At 47.5% G+C, this 27,479-nt stretch overlaps 9 protein-coding genes across 9 annotated transcripts; 7 read left to right on the top strand and 2 right to left on the bottom strand.

Annotated features, from left to right (window-relative positions):
• Positions 1-112: 112 nt before the first annotated feature.
• I303_101601 (uncharacterized protein) lies at positions 113-1,362 on the bottom strand (the record flags this gene model as incomplete). The annotated part of the gene is made up of 6 exons (XM_018405608.1): positions 113-142; positions 257-470; positions 655-842; positions 990-1,072; positions 1,167-1,242; positions 1,312-1,362. 6 exons carry the CDS (start codon positions 1,360-1,362, stop codon positions 113-115), a joined length of 642 nt encoding a protein of 213 aa, XP_018265889.1.
• Positions 1,363-1,709: 347 nt separating this feature from the next.
• I303_101600 (uncharacterized protein) lies at positions 1,710-3,743 on the top strand (the record flags this gene model as incomplete). Its single annotated transcript, XM_018405609.1, has 9 exons — positions 1,710-1,846; positions 1,945-2,185; positions 2,299-2,552; positions 2,622-2,665; positions 2,744-2,885; positions 2,946-3,037; positions 3,096-3,122; positions 3,180-3,422; positions 3,502-3,743. The coding sequence occupies 9 exons, from the start codon at positions 1,710-1,712 to the stop codon at positions 3,741-3,743; spliced, it is 1,422 nt and encodes a 473-aa protein (XP_018265890.1).
• A 414-nt stretch (positions 3,744-4,157) lies between these two features.
• On the top strand, positions 4,158-9,070 carry I303_101599 (uncharacterized protein; the record flags this gene model as incomplete). The annotated part of the gene is made up of 11 exons (XM_065968374.1): positions 4,158-4,519; positions 4,728-5,063; positions 5,198-6,091; positions 6,161-6,411; positions 6,476-6,780; positions 6,864-7,215; positions 7,293-7,823; positions 7,947-8,021; positions 8,106-8,165; positions 8,270-8,529; positions 8,651-9,070. The coding sequence occupies 11 exons, from the start codon at positions 4,158-4,160 to the stop codon at positions 9,068-9,070; spliced, it is 3,846 nt and encodes a 1,281-aa protein (XP_065824446.1).
• Positions 9,071-10,263: 1,193 nt separating this feature from the next.
• I303_101598 (uncharacterized protein) lies at positions 10,264-14,338 on the top strand (the record flags this gene model as incomplete). Its single annotated transcript, XM_065968373.1, has 5 exons — positions 10,264-12,333; positions 12,415-12,967; positions 13,042-13,329; positions 13,392-13,605; positions 13,678-14,338. The coding sequence occupies 5 exons, from the start codon at positions 10,264-10,266 to the stop codon at positions 14,336-14,338; spliced, it is 3,786 nt and encodes a 1,261-aa protein (XP_065824445.1).
• A 1,704-nt stretch (positions 14,339-16,042) lies between these two features.
• I303_101597 (uncharacterized protein) lies at positions 16,043-18,665 on the top strand (the record flags this gene model as incomplete). Its single annotated transcript, XM_065968372.1, has 13 exons — positions 16,043-16,329; positions 16,422-16,480; positions 16,592-16,645; positions 16,705-16,793; positions 16,859-16,886; positions 16,963-17,151; positions 17,239-17,291; positions 17,392-17,589; positions 17,651-17,700; positions 17,773-17,937; positions 18,006-18,063; positions 18,123-18,219; positions 18,322-18,665. The coding sequence occupies 13 exons, from the start codon at positions 16,043-16,045 to the stop codon at positions 18,663-18,665; spliced, it is 1,671 nt and encodes a 556-aa protein (XP_065824444.1).
• Positions 18,666-19,162: 497 nt separating this feature from the next.
• I303_101596 (uncharacterized protein) lies at positions 19,163-20,427 on the top strand (the record flags this gene model as incomplete). The annotated part of the gene is made up of 2 exons (XM_018405613.1): positions 19,163-19,903; positions 19,984-20,427. 2 exons carry the CDS (start codon positions 19,163-19,165, stop codon positions 20,425-20,427), a joined length of 1,185 nt encoding a protein of 394 aa, XP_018265894.1.
• A 659-nt stretch (positions 20,428-21,086) lies between these two features.
• On the top strand, positions 21,087-23,181 carry I303_101595 (uncharacterized protein; the record flags this gene model as incomplete). The annotated part of the gene is made up of 3 exons (XM_018405614.1): positions 21,087-22,172; positions 22,276-23,090; positions 23,148-23,181. The coding sequence occupies 3 exons, from the start codon at positions 21,087-21,089 to the stop codon at positions 23,179-23,181; spliced, it is 1,935 nt and encodes a 644-aa protein (XP_018265895.1).
• A 1,053-nt stretch (positions 23,182-24,234) lies between these two features.
• I303_101594 (uncharacterized protein) lies at positions 24,235-25,602 on the top strand (the record flags this gene model as incomplete). The annotated part of the gene is made up of 6 exons (XM_018405615.1): positions 24,235-24,343; positions 24,442-24,532; positions 24,651-24,742; positions 24,873-24,942; positions 25,027-25,072; positions 25,162-25,602. The coding sequence occupies 6 exons, from the start codon at positions 24,235-24,237 to the stop codon at positions 25,600-25,602; spliced, it is 849 nt and encodes a 282-aa protein (XP_018265896.1).
• A 432-nt stretch (positions 25,603-26,034) lies between these two features.
• Positions 26,035-27,011, bottom strand: I303_101593 (cyanate hydratase; the record flags this gene model as incomplete). Its single annotated transcript, XM_018405616.1, has 5 exons — positions 26,035-26,073; positions 26,153-26,223; positions 26,295-26,322; positions 26,415-26,489; positions 26,667-27,011. The coding sequence occupies 5 exons, from the start codon at positions 27,009-27,011 to the stop codon at positions 26,035-26,037; spliced, it is 558 nt and encodes a 185-aa protein (XP_018265897.1).
• Positions 27,012-27,479: the final 468 nt, after the last annotated feature.

Genomic DNA, 27,479 nt, shown 5'->3' with positions numbered 1-27,479 from the left:
GGCCAGTGAAGAAGACATGCATTGCTTGTTCGAATAGCATTTGACATTGTGAATGAGCGTATTCTCGCTCTACTACGGGGCGAGCTATCCATACTCCTACTTCTACATGGGATCATCGTAATTTCTTATCTTCAAAGTATACCTAAGACCCATCGGCGTGCATTCAGAAACGATTCTCAGCGGATGATTGATGGAAACGGACTGATTTGAAAGCGTGAATGCGTGAATGCGTGAAAGCGGATCGGCCAGGGCTCACCTTCAAGTACCTCATCTGCCATACCCCCGCACCAATCAATACGCCGATCTGCAACAGACTCCACCACACTGCTCGTGAATTGGTCAATTCGCTCGCGTCTCGGAAGGTAGCTTCGACTTCTCGCATGTATCGTTGTTCTCGCTGTATGTCGGCTACCTTGTTGTTCAGTTCACGCAGCTTGGAGGAGAGGGTGGTTACGTGGCTTGAGTCGGCTCTGCGGGTGCATGCGTCAGCCGCGAACAAGATTGATTTGACCATCAGTAAGTACGCAGAGGAGGGTGTTCGATGAAGAACGGTATTGCGATTAAGCTAGATTATTTATAATCAGGTAGAAAGATGATGGTTCGATCCGACCAGTCTCAAATTCGGTATCGGGGTTGGGATCGAGCTCGACTCACTCGTTGTCTGCTTTGGAGCTCCCGACGTTGATATCCAAATACAACTTGATATGCTGGTTCGTCAACCATCCGCCGGTGATATTGGAATGTAAACAGATATTGTGGTCCCCCGGTTCATGGGATGTGAATGTAAATCGCCCGTCGGGGGGTCCACGGGTGTTTACGACTGTATGACCTGATGAGAGTTCCTATAGTCCCGCAGAGTACAGAGTCAGATCAGCTGGACTGTTTCCTCGTACACCTCTCCCTCCTCCTCAGTCTCCTTTTCAAAGCCAAGTGCTAGAAAGGGGAATGAAAAGCGTGTTTCGTTTAGCGATGGGATAAGTGTGGCCCACCTCTACGGCTACATGTATTCCGAGTTCTTCATCCATCTTCCAGGTGTTCGCTGGCTCATCCCATATATAAGCTTTGTAATGACCTGCGGATCCCATGGCGTAGATTAGCTTTTCAACTTTCCGTTCAGCCCGTACGAGTTGAGCAATCGAACGAAGCATCGCTAAGGGCGGGCATACCTTCTACGATCGTATCGCTCGGTAGTTCTTCCATGAAACATCGCCTTTCGTTGGATTCGAAGTAGAAATGCAGAGCCTGTGTAATGTACAGTGGATGTTCAGCTTCCGCGGAGCGCTGGGAGAAGGGCAGAGCAGGTTCACTCACTTTGACAGCTGTCAGTAGCGGTAGAGCTAGAAGTGCTGACGAGAGCCTCATTCTGATCTGTCCCTGGTGACTCCGCTGAAAATTGGTCCGATGCTTCCTGCGAGATGATTCTGGTCGAGTGGAGATAGCAAGATGGATGTGTATGACATCGTCGCAAGATGCGGGGGCATGCATGATATCGAGTCTTGCTTTCAGCTTAGCTGGATTTTACGCGTTAAGATGCCACGTGGAAATGTCACTTGGCGGAGATTCCACGTAATTGTAGCCAGTCGGTGACGATGGAAAGTGGAGAACAATGGGAGACATGATCATGATGCAGTAGAAGACAGCTCGGCTTCTTTGACTGTCATTCTCAACCTTCTGAATTCATTCCCAACGCAAAGACGTCCAACAACAAGATGACCAACTCTGTCGTAGCTACTGTAGATGGGATCATCACCTACCTAGCTGGAATCTTCGATAATCCAAATATCAACTACAAAGAACTTGTTGTCTTGTCTACTTGGGTGCAGACAGCTTTCGAAGTCTATGTCTTGTGAGTCAGATTCATCCATCAGCTAACCTTGTGCTTGAGAATGACACTGCTTTCGGATGTATCAACTGGTGCTGATGGTGAAATCATGTCATGTTCAGACGACGCCAATTGCCATGCTACGAAAGACCACTTCCTCCTCCCGCACTTAAACAGCATCTCTCCAAAGAGACTTTCACGAAAGCCCAATCGTACAGTAAAGACAAGACCAGGTTTGCCCTCCTCAAATTGATCTTTGACCAGTTCTTGGGATGGGGTCTGATCAAGTTTGGGGCTTATTCCGGATTATGGAGTTACTCTGGTCGGTTATTGAGTTCTGTCGGGATCAGTCCTAATCGAGTGGTACGCCTTCGCTCTACACTCACTCATACCTTCAGCTTCTGAGTACTCAATCTCCTAAGACTCGACCCGATCGACCCGATACTGATATAGGTCTATTGTGATCACTTGGATAGATCACTCATTCCCTTACCTGGATGACTATCCTCACTGTACTGTCGTCCCTCCCTGGCTTGCCGTGGTCATATTTCCAGACTTTCGTCCTGGAACAGAAACACGGTTTCAACAAGTCGACAAAGAAGCTCTGGGTGATGGATACAATCAAGACTTATGCTTTGGCCGCTGTGATTGGTCTGCCTGTCTTGGCTGGGTTCTTGAAGGTTATTGAGTGGGCTGGAAAGGGCTTCGTACCTTGGTTGATGGTCTTCTTGTGCGTTTGCTTCCCCCTTCCAGCTGTCCGAGCCATAGTGGACTTACGCACTCATTTCTCGGTTGGTAGGATCTCTATCCAGTTGACTCTCCAGATTGTCTATCCAACTTTTAGTAAGTCAGCTGTCCCTTTGAACTTAGATTTCCAAATAGCTGACAAATAGTGACTTCAATAAACTCTCATCCGCACAGTCCAGCCGCTCTTCAACAAGCTCGAACCTCTCCCTCAAGGCGAACTTCGAAGCGAGGTCGAAGAGCTTGCTGGACAGCTAGGTTTCCCGCTCAAGCACCTCTACGTGATTGACGGAAGTAAACGATCCTCTCACTCGAATGCGTAAGTTACGGCTTAACTTGGTCCTAAATCAGGCAGCAAGCTGAGGTATCATTGTATCAGCTATTTCTACGGACTTCCTTGGTCTAAGCATATCGTCATTTATGATACCTTGATCAAAGACAGCTCAGTCGACGAAGTCGTTGCTGTACTCGGTACGTTATCTTTGTGTCTTAGTGGGTTTGGAACAGTAGGCTGATACGCTATTGATAGGTCATGAACTCGGTCATTGGTATCATGGTGAGGAGTTTCTCGAGATCGTCGCACACTTCAGCCTAGCTGACGTCTCGTACATAGCTCACCCAACCAAGCTCCTTCTCGTCACCCAACTCCACCTTTTATTGACTCTCACCATCTTCTCCATCTTCATCAACAACAAGTCGCTCTACGCTTCATTCGGCTTCGACCCTTCTTTGGCTGTCAAGGCGCCTCAACCGATCTGTATCGGATTCATGTTATTCCAACTTGTCTTTGAGCCCACTGACGCTTTGGTCAAGTTCTTCTTGAACGCCGAGACCAGAAGAATGGAGTACCAAGCCGGTGAGTCATAAATTCTAATCACCATCGTTTTACGGTAAAAGTCATGGGTGGTGCTGAAGGAACAGCAATGGGGATGCAGATGAATTCGCAGTTCAGCTCGATAAGAGATCCGATTTATCTTCCGCATTGATCAAGTTGCATATCACGAACTTGTCGTCGCCTCATAATGATTGGCTTTACTCGATGTACCACCACAGTCATCCTACCTTGCCTGAACGATTGAACGCGATGGACAACTATAAAGGTGAGAAGAGCTTGAAGCTGAAGAATAAGCCAGCAGTGCAGGATGAGGCAGAGACAGAGGCAAAGAAGGATTTATAGTTGGATCGGGAGCGGTTGACGTGGCAATATAGGAGTTGGGGATGTGCATAGATACGAACCACATGAAATGACGCGACTATGAGAGGTCCTATGAGCTGGAATGTATACATGGACGCTCGCTTGCTGCTTTCTGTTGCTGCATTGCGCTCGCGCATAGCAATCACGCTTCTTGTCCGTATCTAGATTGACTTCTTTTCGTCCGAAAGTCGGAAGTTGTAATGTGGAGGTTGATAGCGCGTCACTGTTGCTAGGGAGTGAATCAGACATTACTCGCATTTCCTTTCTTTCACATGACCCCTTAGTCTAGAGAAGCATCAACCTCCAGCATAGCTTGTCTGTCAGTGTCATAGAACGTACTCTAAAGCTTTCTCGCGGGATGAGAAGGATCAAGAAATCCAAAGCAAAAACAGTACGATGACATATAACCCATTACATCTCCTTCCTCTCCCTCCGCAATCTATAGACCCGAAACCCGTACCGACCACCATCGAGTTCGACTCTTTCTCCGATACATTATGGCTCGGAACCTCCTCTGGGACGGTCACTGCGTTATGTACACCACTTTCGTTGACGCGGAACGTACAATTCCCTGCGCATGGAGCACGCTCGAATCTACCGTCAGCGAACGGGTTCATGGGCGGGGCGTTGTTAGGTATGGGCATGGGTATGAATATGGGTGTTAAGGAGATAAGAATCACGGACAGGGATGTCTGGACACTGGCAGAGGGGGGAATAGGGGGACGGATGAGGGGAGGTCGAGCGAAATGGACTGTTAGGTGAGTCCAAGCTTGGGAATGAGTTTGACTTCGAGCCGAGATTATCTTGCCCCTTGTGCTCGGACATGTGCTTGCTACTCAGTATCAGAGGAGTAGGCAGAGCAGGCAAGACCTGTATAGACGTGGCCGTCATGACTTACTTGCCTCGTCTTACCTTATCTTGCCTTGCCTTGTGACATCATGCTTATAATGGAGTCAATCTCTCTAGCGACCCCACTCGATCCCTTCGAACGATGACCCCAAACCCCACGAATTCCCACGAAGTCTTAGCAGGAGGCAACGGCCAGATGATATTGGCGAATACGTCGAGAGGGGAGATAGTCCGGAGGATTGAATCCAACGAAGCGAGCATTGTAAAGATGGCACCTTCGTCTTCCAATCGAGCAGTGCTCTCTGCTTCGTTATCTGGTCAGATCAACTTATTGGACCCGAGGACTGCTTATAAGAGTCTAAATACTATAATACCGGTTCAGGCGCATACGGGTGGGCTGAGCGGGGCGGACGTGCAAGGGAATCTGGTATGTACGTGGGGATGGACACATATGTGAGTGATCTTCTCCAACGGCTTTGCGATCCCCTTTTTTCTTGCCAAGACAGATTGAGAGCTCTATTTGCTTGAATAATATTACGATACAATTTCCAGGCTCGAGCTGACTCCCATCATTCGATCGCCAACAGGCAAGGACACCCAATGCCTGATCCTCTAGTCAAGATATATGACATCCGAACTCTTCGACCGTTACCTCCTATATCTTTCCCGGCAGGTCCGGCTTTCGCTTTGCTACATCCTACAGATCCTTCGAAGCTCGTCATATCTTCACAACAAGGGATGTTGCAGTCCGTCGACATGTCAGGCGGCTCAGCTGCATCGACCTTCCAACAGCTCGACGTCAACTCGTATGTCACCAGTATGGCCTTATCACCCCGTGGTGACTACCTCGCTTTCGGTGACGCCGATGGACACCTGCATCTGTGGACGCAATACGACACCGGGGAGACTGCTCAGCTGGACGAGAACGGTCAAATGGTACTGCCGACTTTCAACGGGTATGAAGGCATCAAACCCGAATGGCCTGATCAAGCTGATACTCTTCCGCCTATCGTATGGGAAGAGACGACACCGCTTAATCTGATTGGAATGCCTTATTATTCTGAAGCACTGTTATCCAACTTCCCACCTGATTTATACGCTACAGAATTCTCGCCGTTCTACAATCCCCCTCTACCGGTCCCGACGACCGTACTGAATTCGATGAAGATGGTAGACTTTGTTGGTTATGCGACGACGCCTAAAGAACTGAAAGGAAAAAGATACGTTATACCCTCACGTCCGGGTGCCGGCAAGAATGTGAATAATACGACCAATGGACATTCGTTGAGTGGGCGAAGGGATAGCGAGCCGAGATTTAGGAGTGAGAAGGACAAAAAGAACAAACAGTCGAAAAAGCCCAATCGGCGGAATAGTACCGATGATCGTGACGAAGCTGAAGAAGGGGACGGCGAGATACCCAAATACTATAGGAAAGTGGAGATCAAGTATTCGAAATTCGGTATAGAGGACTTTGACTTTGAGTATGCGTGTCCATCTCATACGGTCGTGTTCCAGATCAGCTGACGAGTGCACGCAAATCACGTATCTAGATATTATAACCGGACCACTTACTCGGGACTCGAGACCGATATCCTCAACTCATACACAAATGCTTTGCTGCAAGCAATTCATTATATACTGCCGATACGGAAAGTTGCGACAGCGCATATCTGCGTGGATTGCAAGAAGGAGCATTGTCTCTTGTGCGAAGCTGGATTTCTGTTCAGAATGCTGGAAGATGCCAAAGGAAGGAATTGTCAAGCCAGTAATTTCTCGCGAGCATTCAGTGCGACTCCACAAGGTATATCCTACCTTCCTGGTTGATCGAAACCGCCAATCGCTAAGCTGACAAATTACATGAATAGCATCTGCTTTGGGGTTGATGGACGATAACGATAAATCTACTGCACCTTACGGGTCCCTGATACAGAATTTCAACCGTTGGCTGCTTTCAACGTTCAGTAACGAATCAATCGTCGAGGGAGATACTTTCAACGTACGCACCAAAAGTATAGGGGATTTATCTTTAGACAAGGAGAAGAACACTGTTTCTGCAATTGATCAGGTTCTCGGACTTCAGATCAAGACTACCAATACGTGTCGGAGCTGTGGATTCGTCTCGGCCAGGGATACGACATTACATGCTGTCGACCTGATACATCCGAAGAAGGTGAGTTTTGCTCCCGATGAGCGATTGCTATTACTTTTCCTGATGGCATCATCGTGCTCACTACGGTATGGTTGATTGGGTAGACCACTGTCCCGGTCAAATTCGATGATTTACTACGGTCTTCGATATTCAGAGAAAATACAACAAAAGCAGTTTGTAGCAATTGCAAATCCTTCACACCCCTAGATTCCAAACGATCATTCTCGCCAGATCTGCAAAACCCCCTACCGCCAATTCTGAGTGTGAACACGATGATGAACTCCAGCGAACTGTACGAGCATTGGAAGACCGATAAATCGTCTGACCGTTTCCTGCAGCCTATCGTCACGCTCGAAGGGAATGACACGGAAAAATCGGAGTACGAGGTCAAGAGTCTGGTTGTGCAAATTCAGGAGGACGAGAATACACCAGCCCATCTAGTCTCTTTCGTCAAGGGTGAGATATCTTGCACCACGCATTCCAAGGTAATAGATCCAGTCAAGCTGATCGTTATTGAAAATTCTCCTTGGCAGTGCCGGGTGAAGAGAATGAGCCTACTAATGAGACCGGAATGGCAACGGAATCGAATTGGATCATGTTCAATGATTTCCTCGTACGGCAAGTAACCGAGGACGAAGTGTTCACCTTTCCCGGCCAATGGAAAGTACCCTCAGTAATCATCCTGCAACGAATTGATACCGACTCTTTACTTGATTTATCGGGTTTACCTAAATCGATTGATCCGAGTGTATTGTTGAAAGACGTCTCGATCGCGTGGAACAGGCGGAACGCTCTGATCAAGCACACCGTCTTCACTCCGAGCGAATTACCGACCCCCGGAACGCTGGTTGCTATTGACGCGGAATTTGTGGCTCTTCAACAGGAGGAAATGGAGTTCCGTTCGGACGGAACGAAGAATATACTTCGTCCGTCGCATATGTCACTTGCGCGTGTCTCTGTTTTGCGCGGACAAGGAGAGAAAGAGGGCGTGCCGTTCATAGATGATTATATACATACTTCGGAAACCGTCGTTGATTACTTGACGGAGTTTTCGGGTATCAAAGGTGAGTGAAATGCTGTTTTTTTGCGCTTTGCTTGTCCTCCTCGCCTGGCCACACATCTTACACGTCTCCGTTTTTTTGTATGGTACACGAATGAAAACGCTGATACGACGGTGTCAATGATAGCTGGAGATTTGGATCCGAATAATTCGCCGCATACGCTTGTACCGCTAAAAGTGGCTTACAAGAAGCTAAGACTATGTGAGTGCTCATTGTCTATTTTTCCCATCGGGGTGTTAAAGTGATTATGTGAACATTTGTATGAGTGCTAACGGTGCAAGGCAGTGGTCGATCTGGGATGTATCTTCATCGGTCATGGGTTAGCCAAAGATTTCAGGACGATCAGTGAGTCATCGTTTTTACTTGTCGGGCTTCTATGACTCGCTACTCCCAAGTCGAAGAATAGCAGATCACTGATCTGATTTGGTGTGGTGGTGATGACAATGCAGACATTTTTATCCCCTCTGAACAAGTCATGGACACAGTACACATCTTCACTATCCCGGGCCGACAACGTAAATTATCGCTCAAATTCTTAGCTTGGTACCTATTGAAGAAGGATATACAAACGAATTCACACGATTCGATCGAAGATTCCAAATTCGCTTTACTGCTCTACAAGCTGTACAGGGAATACGTGGAAAGGGACGATGATGGAGACGAGTTTAGGGCTTTGATGGATAATGTATTCAATGAGGGTCATAAGCTTGTAAGCTTTCTCCTCTTCTCGCTCATCGCTCCGTGTACCGTCTCATCCCTCAATTCGTGAATTGTTTGGATACTTGTTCAATTGATTTCGACAATTAACTTATGAATTTGATTCGTGGTAGGGATTCAAACCGCCAGCAGAAAGACCAGCTTCTCCTTCTTCAAATCCCACAGCTTTCCCGCCTTTACGAGCCCAGAACACCTCTGCATCCACATTCAGCCCGTCTGCGAACACGAACGCGATCACGACAAACACAAATACAACGTCAACTTCAACGCCTAATACGCCGAGACAACCGAGATCTAGGAAAAGCTCCAATAAGAACACTCATAACAGTAACGGCAACAATAACAATAGTAATAGTACTAGCAACCAGTCAAGTTGGTCTGGAAATAACGAGGAACAAGGCGGAAATGGGAATGGGAATGGTAGCAGTAATGGGAATGCGGGAAGAGGAAGAGGTAGGGGAAGAGGTAAAGCGCAAGGTCAAGGTCAAGGTCCATCGCAAACGCAGAGTCGGTCACAGAGATCAACCCCTTAGCTGAGTTTGCCTCTCATATGGCTAAAACTTGTTGTGGCAATGACTTCTAGAACTGTAGCAGGCAATGTGAGTTGTACTACTGTATGCATTTACTGCCCATTTGCGACTCATTCGGCACTACGGATCTTGGACACCGGCGTGCCAAGACGGAGTAGTAGCAGCGGTAGAATACAGACTAAATTCTATCCGCAGTACCTAAGCCTGTAGTAGATCACTTGTTGCCTTGTTTCGCAATGAGTTCAAGCACTCTTGACTGCGCATCACTTAGTTTCGATGTGCGGGGCAATTCTGTTATACGTATGAACGGAACGCCACATACGTAAAACACATCTCGCTCAAAACATTAGATCTAGTACTAGTCCGCCAGTCAAGGCGCATGTGCTGTACGAAGCGGGATCATTTCGCCATACAGGTTCCATGATAAAATCCAAAATGCGCAGCAGGTTGTTTTTGAATTATTGAGTTATTGGATTTTTCCCTTGACTGCGGAAAATAACCCGTGCTTCTCTACCCTGATGATTTCAACTAAAAAGTCAAAGCAAGGTTGAGGTTTTTACCCTGTTCCTGTTGTCCTGCATTCCCCATCCTGATCCTGTAATCGATATTAGGAAATTCCAACGTCCCAATCAAGCAACCAATAGAAATTCCTAATGTCCTAAGTAATAATAATGCTATTGCGTACTACATTCCTAATTACCATACATGCACTCGGTAAGTTAGTTTTGGATGCATGTGTTTGGGGCTCTCTCTCTGGCTTCTCGTTTCAAGGTCTTTTCTTCGAGATTCCACCTTTGCCTTGAGTATTGCTGCATAGAGTATAGAGTATAGATTCCTCAAATAGAAGTAGAAAAGAAATAGATACATTCCGTCCTTCATCGCTTTTTGAATATACCTGTCCTAAACGTAAAGCGAAATAACGAAATAGCAAAACAGCGAAAGGCAAAGGCAAAGGCAGGGTTGGTTGATTCCATTCCATTCGAATATCTTACCTCGCTTCGGTCCGACCATCAAAAATCCACAAGTCACCTTAAAGACCTATGTTTAGATCCCATCAACCTGAGACAAGATTCACATAGGAACCAATCAACAGTCAATTGCATAACTCACCCAATTCACTACTAGTCTAGTTTGATACCGAACATGCCAACTACTGTTTAGAAGAGGAGGAAGAACAGGAAATAGAAAATCAGAATATGATCAAAAACAACCTTCCCGGGGTTAACGTTGATCATCAATCGAATATATTTAGTCAAAGCAATACAAGCGAAAGCAACAGTCAAGGAAGTGTAGATGTTGTTGGAGATGGTAAGGGTAGGACGTCAAAGGTGAATAGCGATAACTCACCAGCTGAAATTACAATTACGACTATCCCGCCTTCACCTTGTTCATCAACCTCAACCCGCAGCACTGCTAAAATAACTTCGCCTCAATATCAATATCAGAATCAACCTATTGCTGCTGGACCTTCCAGATCAACGGGAGTCGAAAGCTCCCTTTGGCTCTCGTCAGCCTCAACCTCGCACCCAAGGTCGAGGTCAAGATCAAACCCACACACAAGCGCAGTCAGATCCAGTACGAGCTCAAGCACCAGTGTGAGCACGGACGGTGACCGAGATTACTTCTCCTTATCAACGGCCACGCCAACAGCTACACCTTCAAATCTTCCTTCGTCGCCCTCGAAGAGCCATAAACATCTCAGGCCAATCTCGATATCTCGCTCACAGTCTCATCACATACATCGACATTCGAATCACTCCGAACACATTCATCCTCAGCATTACCAACACCATCACCACGAGAAGAACGGCAATATTCCTTCGATAAAAGAGAAAACACACAGCAACCCGCTCAAGCGGTTGTCAATTGACGATACTTTTCATTATAATAATAGCAACGCAGTGACAACCGGCTCAGACGTCCATACTCCGACTCAGGAGTACGGTAGTCATTCTGGTATAACCAGGCGAAGACCGTCTCTTTCGACCCCGACCTCAAACCCAAATTCGAATTCGTATACTTCACCAAGGAGTAGACAATCAAGCTTGCTGAAGTCCCCTCCCTCTGTACCCGCCTCTTCGTCCTCCTTGGGCTGGCTGACGGGGAACAGGTTGACTTTACCTCCGAATCATTACAAGCACTCCAAGTCTGACGACGAAAGGGAAGAAGACGAGGAGAACATTTCAGACGAGAATAGTAAGACCATTAGAAAACATAGAAAGTGGGATTGGAGAATGGCGACAAGCGGATTACCCAAATATGGTGAATCATCAACCTCAACATCAACCTCCGCATCGGGATCATCCTCGACGATCAGTACCCCTTTCATCAGCATGACACCTCCTTCAGCGAATGATGTCAGATCAATGCCCCCTCCTTTACCATTGCCATTAAATAATGGCTATCCGTCCACCAATGTCTCTCCACCTAGAACGTCTGTCCTTCCCTCTCAAGCGCCTTTAGCATCACCGTCGAATCTCCATCCATTACCTCAAGACCCATACAACATCCTGCCATTATCGCTTCCCGCTTCCCCATTCGTGTCGCCTTCTCCTTCTAGAGCACCGACTCCGCACCAATCGCCTCATCCATCACTGCAAGATCTCGCTTCGGAATATGCTGCATCTGCCAATGTCCAACCTTCTTCGAGTGGGACGGGATCCAGTCCCAGGACGTCGATATCGACATCAAGCTCGAGGTATGGTTGGGGAACAGGTAGATCCGATTCGAGATCCTCCGAAGAAGACGATTTAAACTCACCTTTCTCACCTATCACAACCTCTTCTTCTTCGCACAGACCTGCACTGTCTTTCCCTAGATCAGGATGGTGGCAGCGATCCCTCCTGTCTTCCTCCAACAATAGAGACGATGCCCCGGTGTCACCGAAAATCAGTTTATCAAACAGTAACGGTGGCTCGCCATCAAGGATAATTAGGTTCCCCGTTTCAGCCAACAAATTCGTACCTACAGGCACCAGGAATTGGGGTTGGCTATTCGAGCTTTTACCTGGCTTTGCAACATCGACTTCAAATCCAGCTTCGACGGATTCCTCAGTTTCGATAATACGGAAGAATGATAGTAGAAAGAACAGTATATCTGCGAAAAGCAGGAATAGGGAAAGAGAAAGATTGATGTCTGGCCATTCTCGCGGTCGGTCTGATGCTGGTGATTTGACAAGCCGAAGAAAGAGCGTCAATCAGAAAGTACTGGGTTCGAAATGGTTGGCTAGGGTCATGGTATTTGTCCCGACGGAGCCTTGGAGTATCGTGAGTACCGAGTGCCTTCGAAGTAGACCGCATTCTACGACATCGGAATGTGCTTCTGACGCTGTGTTGTCGATATTTTAGAGCCTCTTCTTGATATTCTTCGCTGCCTTCGCTGTGACCTTGACGTTCACCATCAAGCATATCCTGAATCCCGATAAAGAACCGCTACCATGGCGCCAGTACTGCACATCCAATTATCCGACCTTATACTCTCTCCAAGATCCTTCGTTGCCCTCACCTCACATCAACTCGATGGTCAGCTCCAACCCATCTTTCCCCTCTACCGAACACATCGAATCCGTCCCTGTCAATTCTTTCGCTCCGTCCTCCTCGAAACCCCTGACTCTGATGCCCCTTACTCCCCATCATCCTGCATGGCCTTATCATCCGCACGACAAACCGCCTTTCCACCCTGAGATGTCGTCCAAGCAGCTGGACGAATCGCTCAACCCCGTCGGTGTGTTGATAGGCGTCTTCACTACTGATGCTGGAGTGGAACGAAGACATATGATCAGACAAAGTTATGCGTCCCACTGGAGGTCCAGAAGAGATGGGACGGAGGGAATAAGGATACGATTTGTCATGGGAAGACCTAGGAAGAGGTTCGAAAAGGCCGTTCAGCTTGAGATGGAGGGTGAGTCTACCCCTCTTTACGCACCACTTCCGCAGGTGCACTCGGGACAATACTGATGTTATCGTGCTACTCAGCCTTCAACGATATCTTACTGCTGGACATGGACGAGAACATGAACAGCGGTAAAACACATGCCTTCTTCTCTTGGGCGGCTGAAAACGCTACCGTGCCCGATTGGGAATACCCCACGATCTCTTCCGATGACTCAAGCGCAACCGACCAGCAACTTCGATTACCTCCCATATGGAAAGGTGAAAAGAAGCCTGATTATGTCGTCAAAGCGGACGAAGATAGTTTCATCATGCTGGGAGAGTTAGAAAAGCGCCTGAGGGTATCGCCTAGATCGAAAGCCTTTTGGGGCTGTAAGTCCTATCCCAGTTCTTGCGCATCACAAAGCATTGTCGCTAATCAGTACAACCACCAGACCTCGTTAAAAACACCTTCATGGCTGGAGAATGCTACGCTATGTCTTTCGACCTCGTCCAGTACATACACGCTTCGCCTGCTCTGCGGACTTTGACAAGAGGCAAAGAGGATAAGCTGGTTGCCAAGTGGATGAACATGCATCCTGAGCGAGAACAGATTGTTTGGGTCACAGAGAGGTGTTGGATCTATGATCATCCCAAAGCCGGTACTGTGTGAGTGGTTCTTGTTGCCGGTCGCTTGGAAAAAGGGCTTCATTGACATGCTTTTTGTCGGATATCATTTAGCTATTCACATGGGTTCTTGTTCCCTTCAACCGTTGCGGAAGTCCGAGCAGAGAATCAAACTGGGATATCACCTTCGACATTGTCTCTGCGGGGCGGTTCTCTCGAGGCTGCTCATTCTTATTCGTCCGTCTCGAAATTCGGTGTCGCCTATCGACCTCTGTCAACGGAAATGACCGTCCCTGAGCAAGTGGAAGCGTTAATCGAAGGATCTCCTTTATCGCTTTTACGAGAATCCTCTGCTGCTTCTGCTGCTACTGGCGGTGATCCGAAGTCAAAGCAACAAGATACGCGCCAACAAACATTCTCGAAAACTGAGAATATCCGATCTAAGATAAATAGAATATACTCGAAGAAACCCACGCGAAAAGATAGGTTCTTAGGCGACGAGAGTGAATCGGGAGGAACGGTAGTGGTGCATTATATCAAGAAGAACGAATGGTTCCAGGAGACGATGGTGGCGTTATTAGGAGGAGCGTCGAATCTGGATGATCAGGTTTGGCATAAAGGTGTATCTACTGGGTTGGGGGCTTTGGAAAGGAGGAAAGGAAGAGTGGTTGGCAATTCCGTTGGAGTCAAGCCTGGCTCGTATATTGATGGAGAGGGTTCAGAAGGAGAAGGGGAGGGAGAAGGAGTGAAATTGAGGAAAGGTGATGGGTTGTAAAGCGGGACGTAACATGCAAACCGAGCGCATGAAGAAGAACACAACCGAATTGAACAGCACTAATAGGAATCTCTCAACCGCAACCGCAATCACCATCACAATCATGATTGCTATGAAGCAGAGCAAACAAACTGCATCATCAATACGTAAAGCATGCCATGCGACAATCACCAACAAAAGTACATATATAAGCTTTATAATCTATAATAATAAGTTGTTTGTATCTTAATGAATACATCGCATGATCACGCTTCTCTGTAGCTTTGAAGCGAGTGAGTGAGAGCGAGCGTGTCGAACATGTCCTTTGGACGATCCGGACTGGTCGTGGAACGGATACACGATTAGGTGTGAATGCTACATCTGATCAAGGCAAATTATCTTCATGCGATATCAATGCATGCTATGCTGTGCGGACATGTATACATACATAAGGTGAGAAAAGAGTGAATGTGATAGTAGGATATCAGCGTCATTTAGTCCTCGATAAATCATCTGTAAACTTCTCTCGGGGAGAATAAAATATCAAGGGTGGAACGACGCAACGCCGTTTCTTCGTCGTTTCTGAAACAGAACACAACGAAGAACACAGGTTGTCTAGACCTAAGCCGTTTATGTTCCAAGACGGCTAGTAAGTTCGACTCTTGTCAAAGAGAGGGGAACTAGGCAAATGCGCTTGGGTGAGGTTTGCGAGAGTTGGGGATTTGGGGGTTTGAGAATTTAAGGATTTTAGGCAGGAGAGGGGTATTAGGAGGAGCGTAAGGATGTGCGATGCTGGATAAGCGGAGCTGGGATGGGGGAATTTATAGTCGATGCATGCGATATGCGATATGCGGAATAGCTATAGAGACAGAGTTGGAGATATAGATATAGATATTCGAATGGACAGAGATGAAGAATAAATGAGAAAGAATGGAAGAGATCAGAATTAACGCTTCGTTTGTTTCAACTGTGCAAATGCGAAAGCGAAAGCCAGATGCCAGTGGAATTTGGTCAAATGTCGAAATGAACATCATGACGTGGCAATGAAGGATCCTGTTGTAGTATCAGATATCAGACATCGCTGACCTGGAAAACGCTTAAACACGGTGATTAGACGATTAGAACTGGTAGACGCCCCGCAAATCAGCCGGTTTACTCGGACCGGGGTACCACCATGTCCCAACTTTAGCATCGATCTCCGTTTGATTGACTGAGCGGACAAGAGGAAGAGCAGAAGGGGGGTTAAGCTTAACGAAGGCGAATGAATTGTCAAAAAGGTACACAATTAGAAACTCAAAGTCACCGCTCATCCTCTCCTTGCCAGCGTTCATCAAACCGACAAACGGAGACGCAAATACAAGTCACGAGGTGAAAGGATTACGATTACCATGACCCATATGCCCGGGCAATACTACTGACTGTTTACCGGTCATACTAGTAAACCAATAGCTTAGGAGCAAATGCTAAACTCGGCTCTGGCCAAGACAATAATAATAGTGGTGTTTTATGGTTCATCACTTCTACTTAGCGCTTAAAAATGGATCGATGGCTCGTGACCGACTCTGTCATGTCTACGTCTCCGACCGTCTCATGCACACTCTACTCTACATATATAAGTGAAGTCCACCGCATCCGTCATTAGATCCTTTCCTCTCACATTGGATTCTCGTACTGTTTACATCGTCATTGTGTAATTGGAACCAAATAAGGACAGGACAAGACATCATGTCGACCTTGACTAATGGTCATCACGGCCATGAAAAGCCCGAAATAATCACGACGGAAAGTCCAAATGGGAATGGCAATAGACTCGCGAATGATAGTCCAAGTTCGAACTCAGTGGATAGCCCTCGATATGGGAATATTGCGGAAGATCATAAAATGCCAGATACGATGCCAGACCACTCGAAAGCGGCGGCTGAGATCATAGCGAGGATGTCGCCTGAAGAATATGCTTTGGCGGAGAAGAAGCTGTTGAGGAAATTGGATTTCAAGTTGATACCTTGGATGACGTGAGTCTGGTCTTCACCATGCTCTTCCCGATGTCGTCTTCATGAGTAAACGACAAAGCTGACGAGGACAACTCTGCGTCTTTACGTCACAGACTGCTTTATCTTTTGTCGTTCATCGATCGAGTCAACGTCGGCGCTGCTAAACTTGTTGGTGAGTCTCATTGCCCATTGCCCGTGTTGCACCCATTTACACGCACATGCGACTCAAGCACGGAACTCCTTTGGCGAGCTGCATTGGCTGATCTCCTTGAATTGTGCAAAGGCCTGACTACCGATCTTCACTTGACCTCTCTGCAATACTCCAATGCATCTATGAGTAAGTGTCTCGCTTCACTCTCAATCAAGGTCCCAGCTGAAACGCGGTATCGTGTTCAGTCTTCTTCGTCAGTTACGTAGCATTTGAGGTTCCGTCCAACCTCGTATTGAAGAAGTTGAGACCATCAAGGTGGATACCATTTACTATGGTAGGCGGTCAAACCCTTTCCGGATATCCTGAGGTCGCCATGGCTGACTTGAGATTGTAACGCAGATCTGCTGGGCAATATTCCAAACAACCAGTCCGTCGATCAATTGTATCAATCTCCCCCAAAGTGATTGAAATGATCAAGCTGATGTTATCTATATGGGTCATAGTGGGTTTGGTGACTAATTATGAACAATTACTGGCTCTGCGATTCTGCTTGGGTCTCTTCGAATCTGGTTTATTCCCCGGACTGAATTTCTACCTTACTGGATGGTACAAGCGAGATGAGATCAATAGGAGATGCGCTTTCTTCTTTGGTGGGGCGGTCTTGGCTGGTGCTTTTGGTGGTATCTTCGGGTGTAAGTGGAACTCATCAGCCTCTGGTTCTATTTTAAAGTCAAGCTCCAGAGACACCGGTCGATCAGTGCTGATGATTTTTTCAACAGATGCTTTGAGTAAGATGGACGGAGTAGGCGGTAAAGCAGGATGGTCCTGGATCGTGAGTATCAACGGAGAGGACCATGTACCCGCTTTCATACTCGACTTTCTTCGGCACACCGATCGAAGCAGACCCGACTAAACGGTCTTTGATCTTACAGTTCATCATGGAGGGCCTCCTCACTTTCGTCGTTGCGGTCCTCTCATTCTGGATGATCCATGATTGGCCAGACACTGCTAAATTCCTTTCGCCGGTAGAAAGAGAGATGGTGTTAGGCAGACTCAGGCAAGAACAAGGTTTGGCTTCTGAAGGTGGATTCACATGGAGAGTCATCAAGAAGGCTTTGGTGGACTGGAAGGTGGGCTAGACTATCAATTCCCGGCTGAACGGGACTATGCTGATTCTGATCGGGCTCACAGACATACTGCCTCATGTTGATGTATATCGGAGCCGCCGAACCTCTTTACAGGTAAGCTCGCTGCCTTACTCCCTTTTCCCTCATCGCAGTAAGAGCGTAAGGCTAAATGATTGGGCTTCACAGTGGATCCCTCTTCACGCCTACCATCATCGCCTACTTGGGCAAATTTACGGTCTCTCAATCGTTGCTGCTTAGTACCCCGCCATATGTACTCATGTTCATCACCACCATGGGGACTGCTTGGCTGAGTGATAAATACCAAAGGAGAGGGTTCTTCCTGATGGGCTGGTGGGTTTATCTGGTCTATACTGCAGCTATATCCGAAAGTGTCGAACGCTGATCGCCGATACTATCAGGTCCCTTGTCGGTGCGATCGGTTATCTTTTGCTTCTGACCATTCCGATCAGATATCCCGTAAGTCACACTCCCAAAACGAGTCTTGTGTAATACTGATCGAGCACGGGAAATCATAGGGCGGACTTTACGCCGCGGTATTCATTTCGTCAGCAGCGGTGGGTCCTCTGATCGCAACGACTATAGCTTGGACTGGAAATACATTTGGTAATCATTGTGAGGGGCATCTCCTCTTATCTCCTAGCCACAGCTGAAAGCAGAGACCTCCCACTGGAACAGAGCTGATATGTTTTACTGTTCTTGGCACACTCGGTGCAGATAAGAAAGCCGTTTCCATGGGATTAGTATTCTCAGCTGGAAACTCCGGGGGAATAGTCTCTTCCCAGGCATATCGAAACAAAGACGCACCAAGATTCTTACCGGGACACGGTACGGCCTTAGCGTTTTGTCTTTTGAATTTCACGATGGCCACTATCCTTTACATTGGAGTCAAGAGGGAAAACGCGAGACGAGATGCCCAATATGGACCTGCCCCTCGGCCCGATGAGGTTCAGGAATTCGATGATCCGGAATACCTCCATAAATGGGGATTACAAGGGATGTCGAGGAAGGAGATAGTTGAACTGGGGGACGATCATCCGGCTTATAGGTATATGCTGTAAGGCATTGTGGAGGATTGGTCAATTTACCAAGTGTGACCTTGAAAAAGGGCGTGCGAGAGAGCGAGGGCGATGTGACGAGCAGGACGTGAAAGGCAGGAGATCGTGAAATGATGATTTCGTATATTATGGTATAATCGAGCTTTGGAAATATTGTTCCTCAGCGATCTTTGAGCTGGAGATGCGGAGGAGGTTTAAGCTTGTAGTTTGGGTTATGGTTCGGGTCTGATGGTGAAGACATGATATATTAAACATGCGATGTGAATGTCCAGAAAAGAGGACGGTCAACTCGTGATGGGCAACGGATGAAGAGATTGACGCAAGACGCACGGACCTGGTTTCTTTTCATCATTCATACTGACCGCCGGAAGGAAGGAAGGACGCTCGACTAGTCTTTCCTTCTGCCAGCACTGACTTTCCGTCTGTTTATTCCCTCTCTGGGCTCTTGAGCTATCAACGCAATTCTTGGGACATTTGATAGACTTTGCTCGCTCTCAGCAATGTCGAAGATAAAGCGCCTCAAGACAGGCATGAAGCCACCAGAAATCGACGAAGCTCCGCCGTCCTCTTCCTCGAGATCGTCACGCTCGCACACGACCGCTCCCGGCCGAGGCAAAGGGCCAATGCCTAGCCAAACGCCCTTCTCCCCATCTATGTTGAGCGCGATACATCCATCTTTAAGACCGGACGCAAGCAATGGTAGCTCCGCCAAAGGCCGCTCCAGGACATGTCCACTTGCGAGCGAGACGACCGAAGCATCGACTCGGCTGCTGCACGCTCGCAATCGAACTCGGACTCTCTCGGTGGCATTCGCAAAATCGATTCTAGACTTTGAAGCCGCTCAAAGCGTATTGGACAGCGCCAAACAAGAGTTACAAGCCGCCGAGAAAGAAGCGGCGCTGAGCAGGCTGGAAAATCAGCTGAATAGCGCAAAGGAACAGTTAGTGCGGCTTCAAGAGTATCATGAACAGGAGAAATTAGAGCTAGAGCAGAAGCATGGGAAGCACACGCGAGATATCGAAGCTCATCATGAGGCGAAATTGAGAGACGCGGATACTGTCAATAGAGTTTTGGAAGCGGGGATCATACAGTTGAAAGCGAAATTTGACGCCTCTGAACAGGCTAATGAAGATTTCGTCAATGGTCTGAAGGATCGCATGGCGACCTTGACCTCGATGTGGCAGGCAGAGATCCCGCGGAGAGGAAGCGAGTTAACTGCAGGTGATTCAGCTGAAGAGAGGGTCAGTTGTTTTTTCAGCTTGTATGCCCGTGGACGCGGAGACGCTCTGAGGGCTGACATCGCGACATGGACACTAGACAGCCACTACTGAAGGCGGAGTGTTCGACAGCCTACGATCTGCCTGGTGGGCTATGTACCATGTGTAAAGACGTCTTCGAGAATCAGTCTGGATTCTGCGCATCGGAAGAGGACCAAGGAGATGGATATGAAGATGGTCTTCATGAGGATGCGGATTTCAACGAGTGCTCCGAAGGTGAAGATGAGGGAATGGCCGAGGCAGAAGATTTCAATGAATCGGACGAAGATATAGTGGACGGACATGTTGAAGGGTATCAAGAAGACGACGATTATTATGAGATGCCAGACGATTATGGGGATGCGCATGAAGAAGGATACGAGGAAGAAGAGGATTTCCACGAGGAAGAGGAAGATGCATATAGTGACGATGAGATTACGATTGGGTTCAGGAATTCAAAACCAAAAACAGAGCACGGTGACAAAGGGTACTATAAATTGTCGCAGTGAGTCCTTGGTCCGTCCTACTGGCATTTCGTTCATAGTGATGGTATCGGCTGAAGCACGAGGGGTTTCTCAGTCATTTCGGGCGCACAGGTACATCAGGATTCAGAGCAGGCAGGGGTAGGACGATGCGAAACAAGCATTGTGTCACATGTAAATGCTGTGACATTGAGGAATGACGCTGCCGCTCAATCCTGAAGGAGAAGCTGAATGTGTATCACGTTGTGCATTGAAGGCTCGACGGGCCGTCAGAGCGATCGATTCATGCATCACATCGTAAGGTCTCATCGCGGCTGCACAAGTGTTTTGAGAACTTTCTGCCGTCATGATGCATGGTCGTAGGCATCCCGCCAACACAGTGATATGTCGAAAACCTTTTTGATTGATCCTCGCACGGACCGCTTACTGGTATCATTTCGCTTCTGCAGCGGGTCACCCTTTCCGTACAATCTGTGCCAAACCTGTGTACTTATATTCATCTTCCTCCACTTCTTCCTCATCTCCATCCTGCTCTATCTTTCTTCGTCTTTCGCTTATCGATCCTGCCGTGCTGACTTCCTTCGAAAGTGGCTGGTAACAAACACTCCTTTTACTCATAACAGAGCACGACAGAACCGAGACCGACACCACTTGCGAGTTTTCCTCGACAATCGATCAAACCAGAAATGTCAAAACGATCTTTCTCTGAACAGTTATTCGATGACACTCATGAAGCCCGATCTTCCTTATCCTTGGCCTCGAGCCTGACATCGAAACGGCCTCGTCTCTTCGAAAAACCTCGTACATCTAATCGATTGGATCAGAACCCCTCAATGGGAGGCACAAACATTGACTCCTCAAACACCGCTAATGATGCTATTTGCACTGTTTCAAGAGTTGCCACATATCATAATCTCATCAGACTGTCCGCCAATCAAGGTGCCACTACTGAAGGATGTGCAAGACGTTACAACTTGTCTGAAGGCTGTCGGCGAGATTATCAGTACAATTGCAAGACATTCAAGGGTTGCAGTTCTGGATGTCCCCGCAGTAGTCTCGTTGGCGGTAGACCTATTGGCTCCGTGCGACTTGCTGCTGAAGAACAGGATACCTGCAACGTGACTACCAAGCCCCTCAATCTGCCCCAGATATCGAGCTTGGCACCTCCAGATATGCTGAAGAAGAATCCGAGCCCCTTCTCGTCCCTCGCTAAGCGCGAAAATGGTCAATTCGATGGAGATCCTTCGACAGTGACAGTGGGTTGTAATAGTGGATGGTTCGAGAAAGCTAGGAACAGAATGATGGATCTATCCCAAAGAGCCAAGACGTTGAATCGTGAGATGATCGCAGCTCAAATGGAGCTCAAGCTGATAGAGAAAGAGGAAGGAATCAAACGGGTCCGAGCTCAATACGAACGAGCAGACCTATCGATAAGAGCTAAGGATCAGATGATCAGTGACCTAAATAGGAAGTTGGACTCAGCTCATGGTGATATTCAACACTTGAAAGATGGAATGCGACACCAGAAAAAGTCGTTCGACAGAGAGCAAATACGATGGAAGGGAGATATTATGATCGGCTACGAAGCGAATGTGAATGAAGGAAGGAGGGCCATCACTACCTTGAATTACACTCCGAGCAGTCGGTCGACGCATTATAATGATAGCAAGCAAGAGCCTTCGACGTCCTCCATACAGAGTGCGGATGGATATTCCGTATGGGGAGGTCAAGACGATGTTGTAATGTCCAAAGATGGGAAGTATACTAAGGAGGTCAGTGGACCAAAGCGCCGACAACGATCCTCATCCTGGTGTATAGCGAGGCGTCTGGCGTAAGTACAGTAAAAAGACATGAGCTGACGATGTGATCCTTCAGGACCCAGGCGTCCTCGCCGCGAAACGTCAACCACCAAGGCCGACCGTGAAGCCACGCAAAGTTCTACTTCGATGGCCATCCACCCCGGTTGACGAGGCTGCAGAACGGGTCTATGATCGGAGAGGGCATGGCGGAAGAAACACAAATCATGATGTATCGAGGGAGGGGACCGATCAGACGAAAAAGTTCATCGTTGATCCTTCAGCTGCAATAGACGAAGCAGAGGACGAGTACACGTTTGGATGGGATCTCGACGCGTTCTGCGAGGCGAAGGGCTTACAGGACGGAATCCCATATTGGGAACCGGAGGAAGGGGAGGAAGTGATGATACACGGGGTGCTGAGGACGTACCATGAAGCTGTTTTGTGGTTCTCACCTAAGATTAATAGTGAGACGCCCAAGTGCGAGGAAGAACAAGAAGAGAATTTGCACAGTGAGAAGCTGGAAAGCGATGCGCAGGTAATCGAGGAGGAAGACGTGAAAGACATGGTGTTACGTCAAGATGCTCTTGGTATAGATGAATCCGATGGCTTCGGGTGCGACGATTTCGAAGGATTTGGATGTGCTGATTTCGAAGGATTTGGGTGTGATGATTTCGAAGGATTTGGATGTGCTGATTTCGAAGGATTTGGGTGTGACGATTTCGAAGGATTTGGGTGTGATGATTTCGAAGGATTCGGTGTCCATGATGATGATGGATTCCAGGAAGTGTGGGACGACTGCTTTCAAGAGACAGACGAAGGGTATGGAGTAGAAGATTGGGACGGGCTCGGGGCTGAGGAAGAAGGTCGCATATTTGTGTACGAGGCGCATCCGTAAGTCATGCTACATACCACCACGAACTCTCGCTGAAAGCTTTCTCTCCATCACAGGCAATTCCCGATAATGGTTAGAAAGTACGTATAAGAACATGAGAATGGGCAGCAGGAGAAGGGGATAATGCGTTGAAGAAGACTACAGATATTCGGTGTGCAGTATATATTGAAGAGATGCCTCGAATCCACTATGCAAGCACATGCTAGTCATCTGTCCCGCCTCTTTCACTGCGTTATCAGGCTTGAATTAGTCATCATCGCTCTCGGATCTCGACGAACAAAGATATATATATAACACTCTCTTCGAAAATACGACATCCCTTCTTCCTTCAACTTCAAATCGGTGGCGTTTTGGTTTTACCCTATATGGAAGGATCAGGGGTAACGCAATCCTTGGCAAATTAAGCTATGTAGTCTAACGTCATGATCCCTCGTGCCTGAGGGTTAATCAATTTCATCGTGATTCTGCCGGTGAGCCCAAGCGTCTGCTTGGATCGAATTATTGACTCGGGATGATCCGAATAACACAGCACGTACTAGTTACAGATGCCTATATCAGCGTGTTGGTACATGGCAGCAGGAAGCGGGAAGGGAATAAGGAGAAGGAGAAGGAGAACAAAGTGAGCACAATCAATAATCAGGGGAGATCTGTGATAACCACCTGACGCTTGTTTCTAACGGCATAAGCGTTATACCAGAATAAGAAATGTTAGAACCAAACAATGTTTTGGCTCGGAGACTAATTTGTTCTGTTGCTGCATTGCTGTGTCGTATCCAAGATCTTTCGGGACGGGAAGGGAAGGAGGAAGGAGAAGTAGGCGGCTGCGTGAGAAACGGCCGAAATTCGTTGAATAAGAATAAGAAATGAGGGAGGACAAGGTCAAGATCACGTTTCAAAGGATGATCACAAGAGTACAAAAGGACTCACAATCAAATAATCAGCCCCATCAATTTGGGGAAATTGATCACTCTCACACAGTTATATCGATCAGTCCACTAACAAGGATCGCCAAGTCTCACCTTAAAGTCAACGTGAAACTTGAAAACTCACCTATCAATCTCTTTCCTAAACCTTCTTCATCTCTCAGTATCAATTATCCTCTTCGCCTGACATTTGGCTCACTGAACAACAGTGGATCGCAAGATGAGCTTCATCCCTCTCCTCACTACTTCCCTCAAAGGCTTTGCAGCTTTCTGGGCATTCGTCCTGTTCGCTGTATCAGCTTCCTTCATTGCCAAGTCTAATTCTTACTGTAAGTACTATAACCCTTATCTTGCGATGGTGATCTTCAGCCGGCGACGATGTGGAAGTGACGAGACAAGCTGATGACGTTGTTTTCGCTGATTCTAGTCGGATCTGGCGCCGTCAATGCATCAAACTTCGCAGCTGGGAATGCGTTGATCGCCGGTGGAATCCTGTTCATGCTGTATATCGGAGTAGCGTGGGTCTCCTATTACATGATCCTTACCCAGAGTCACCAGTGACCTGGACAAGACGAGACATCAGACAACGAGGTCGTCATCGTACAAGCATGCTGATGTGTTCTTTTGGCATCGCAGGCTTTTCTTCATCTTCCGTAAACCAGAGAGCATCGTGATCTCGGTCATGGTTGATACCATCATGTTCGGTATCTTCTTCATCTACTTCCTTGGTGAGTGATTCCGACCGACTATCCTCATCCCCATCTAGACGAGTACCACAGCTTCAGACCAATTCTCGAGTGATCCAAATTCCCCCGCATGCAATTGGATTCGCTGTTATTGACAAATCCTATTGAATAGCTTCTACTGCCGCTCTGTCGACCGAAGCTTCCTTCTTCTCACGATGGGACAGTCGAGATACATGGGCTTCGTGAGTCTAGAGATATCAACTGGGCGAGGAGACGGAAGCAAGGTGGAATCTCGCTGATGATGTGACGCTGCGTTTGTAATGTAGGCTTGGAAACGCCGTTGTAGGCTTAGGATGGGTGATGACTTTCCTCGTGAGTATATAACGACGTTCCATCATAATGCACAGTCGCCCCCTCCGTCCAGCCTGGAGAACACCGACGAGCTAACGCAACTGACATAGGTACTCGGCATCCTCCTCTTTGAAGTGATCTACACGTTCAAGCACTACGGAGGATCTTACGCTACCTGGCGAACACCCTTCAACCAACTCATCTCTTACGGCAGCGGTAGTGCATCATCAAAGTCCCATACCGAAGGAACAGCGGGAATCGCTTCGACCGGAAATCCAGCTACAACTGCCAACACCGGTGTACCCATGTCGAATGTTACGCCCACAGCTCAGACTCAGGCTCAGACATACGAAGCACCCCCTCCTGCTCATACTTATGCTCCTGCTCCTGCCACGGCCCAAGGTCAAGGTCAAGGTGAGCCTCATCATATAATTACTCCCTATCCCGCAACATCAACATCAAGCAATCTTCAAGCTCAAGGGCCTAAAAATCAAGTTAATGAGAAATTGTCTCCGTATCAAGGTCAACTTCCACCCGGTGCAGCTGCGTAATTGAATGAATAACCTCGCCGTCGAATGCAATGCGATCCAAATCGGAAAGCTGATGTAATGGGGATTTATGCGTGTGCAGATTTAAAGGTATCGAACATTTATCAACGTTCATTGTAGTACGTTGATTACAACATGGAAGATGGCTAAGAGAGGAAATGGGTAATGATGGTACATTTTGGAGCGAGATCATCTTGAAATCAACAGTTTGCCTTTTGCTTTCGACTTGTCGATATGATCAGGATCATGCAATTTTGGACCTCGATTTAATTCACCATTCATGCGAACACATCCATTTTACCAAACGTCGGTGCCTTTCACTTGATACATACTGATTTTGTCCACCATCAATGGTTATGCGCTATAGCTATCGATACATTACAAAGTGGATTCAGCTCAAAAACGAGGTTGAAATTGAGATTGAGGTTGGCTTATTTATCCTTTCCACGATTCGGTCGAAGAGTAAGGTAAGAACTGTGGAGACATTCGAAAGGATCGCTCATCAGCGGAATGGACTCGTACAATCCATGTTTGCATCATGTGCATTGCTTACCTTCCCGTCCATCGTGATGACCACCCTATCGCCCTTGGGATCCTTCTTCCTCTCGACTGAAGTTCGGAAGTCTGATAGAATTGGGTATCAGCCATACTCGAGAAGAGAGGGAAAAAGAGGGATACGAGATTGATTAGCTTACCGATAGCAGACATGATACCGTCGCCGAACTGGATCAACACACGTCAGCGCCAAGTAAGCAAGCTAATTGATATGATGAGTATGCATATTGGTATGGTTATGGGATTGGGATTTCGCTCACCTTTTCCTGGATGATAGCTTTGTACGAGTATCCGTAGACAAGGAGTACTTCGTACAGTCTATAAAGCACAGGGTCCTACCGAGCCAATGTGGGGTCAGTCGTGACGCATGAAGGGAGGAGAGGAGAGTAAGGAGAAGGGGGACGCGGGGAAGGGGAAGAGAGAAGAGACGCATAGGGCGGAATGACACCAGTAAGTACATCTCGACTGAGAGCATGGAAGACTAAAGGCATTTTGCTTTTAGTCAGACGTACCTTCGGAGGCATCTCCATACCCTTATCTCTATCAACCATACCCTTCACTCCCAGACTTTGCGGAGTCCCAATACCCTGAAGGGCATTAACGAATTTATCTTTTGTCAACTTGTGTGACCCGGCCGGAAGATGATTATGATTATATTCAGTCACAAAGGCGTTCTCCCCGAGGACCTCGTAGATCTTCTGAGCTGTCTCAGCATCGGGAGCGACTGCCTGACCGTAGAAAAGGGCAGCAGTCCATACTTCTGGTTTGTCGATTTTGTCGGCTATCTCTTGGAATGTGAGGCCTGATAAAGACTTGGCGAGGAGGAGGGCTCGGTTGTGCTCTGAAAGATCCATCATCTTGCCTGGGCACTTGCGAGTCTGACTCTCTTCGTTCTCCGTTGTTTAATTTTATGTTGATTGTTTAAGTGAGGTTAGAATTGGCAAGTGGGAGTCAGGTTTGATAGAAGCGGAAGAGATGATGAAGATGGGAAACGAAGGGGGGCTACTATACTGATGGTGCTTGCTTTATATAGTTGCTTTGTCGTATCTGTCCTGCCGATATTGACCCACTCCGTGCCGAGTCATCTGATAAGGCAGTAGCTATTCATCCATCCATTCATTCACCGAAGATAAGCGTAACGGCATTCTCCCAGCTCCAGCTCCACGCTGGTCAACCTCCACCCACAGGGATACCTGATACCAGATAACCGGTACACATAAATGAGGGTCTTGAATAAGTAGATAGATTGTTATTGACGTGTTGGAGGAGATGATGAGCTGGAACTCTTTCATAATATTCATTCAATCACATACAGCTGAATATAG

Source organism: Kwoniella dejecticola, chromosome 2 (genome assembly GCF_000512565.2).
Source record: "Kwoniella dejecticola CBS 10117 chromosome 2, complete sequence".
Lineage (NCBI taxonomy): Eukaryota > Fungi > Basidiomycota > Tremellomycetes > Tremellales > Cryptococcaceae > Kwoniella > Kwoniella dejecticola.
This window is presented reverse-complemented; position numbering and strand designations above follow the sequence as displayed.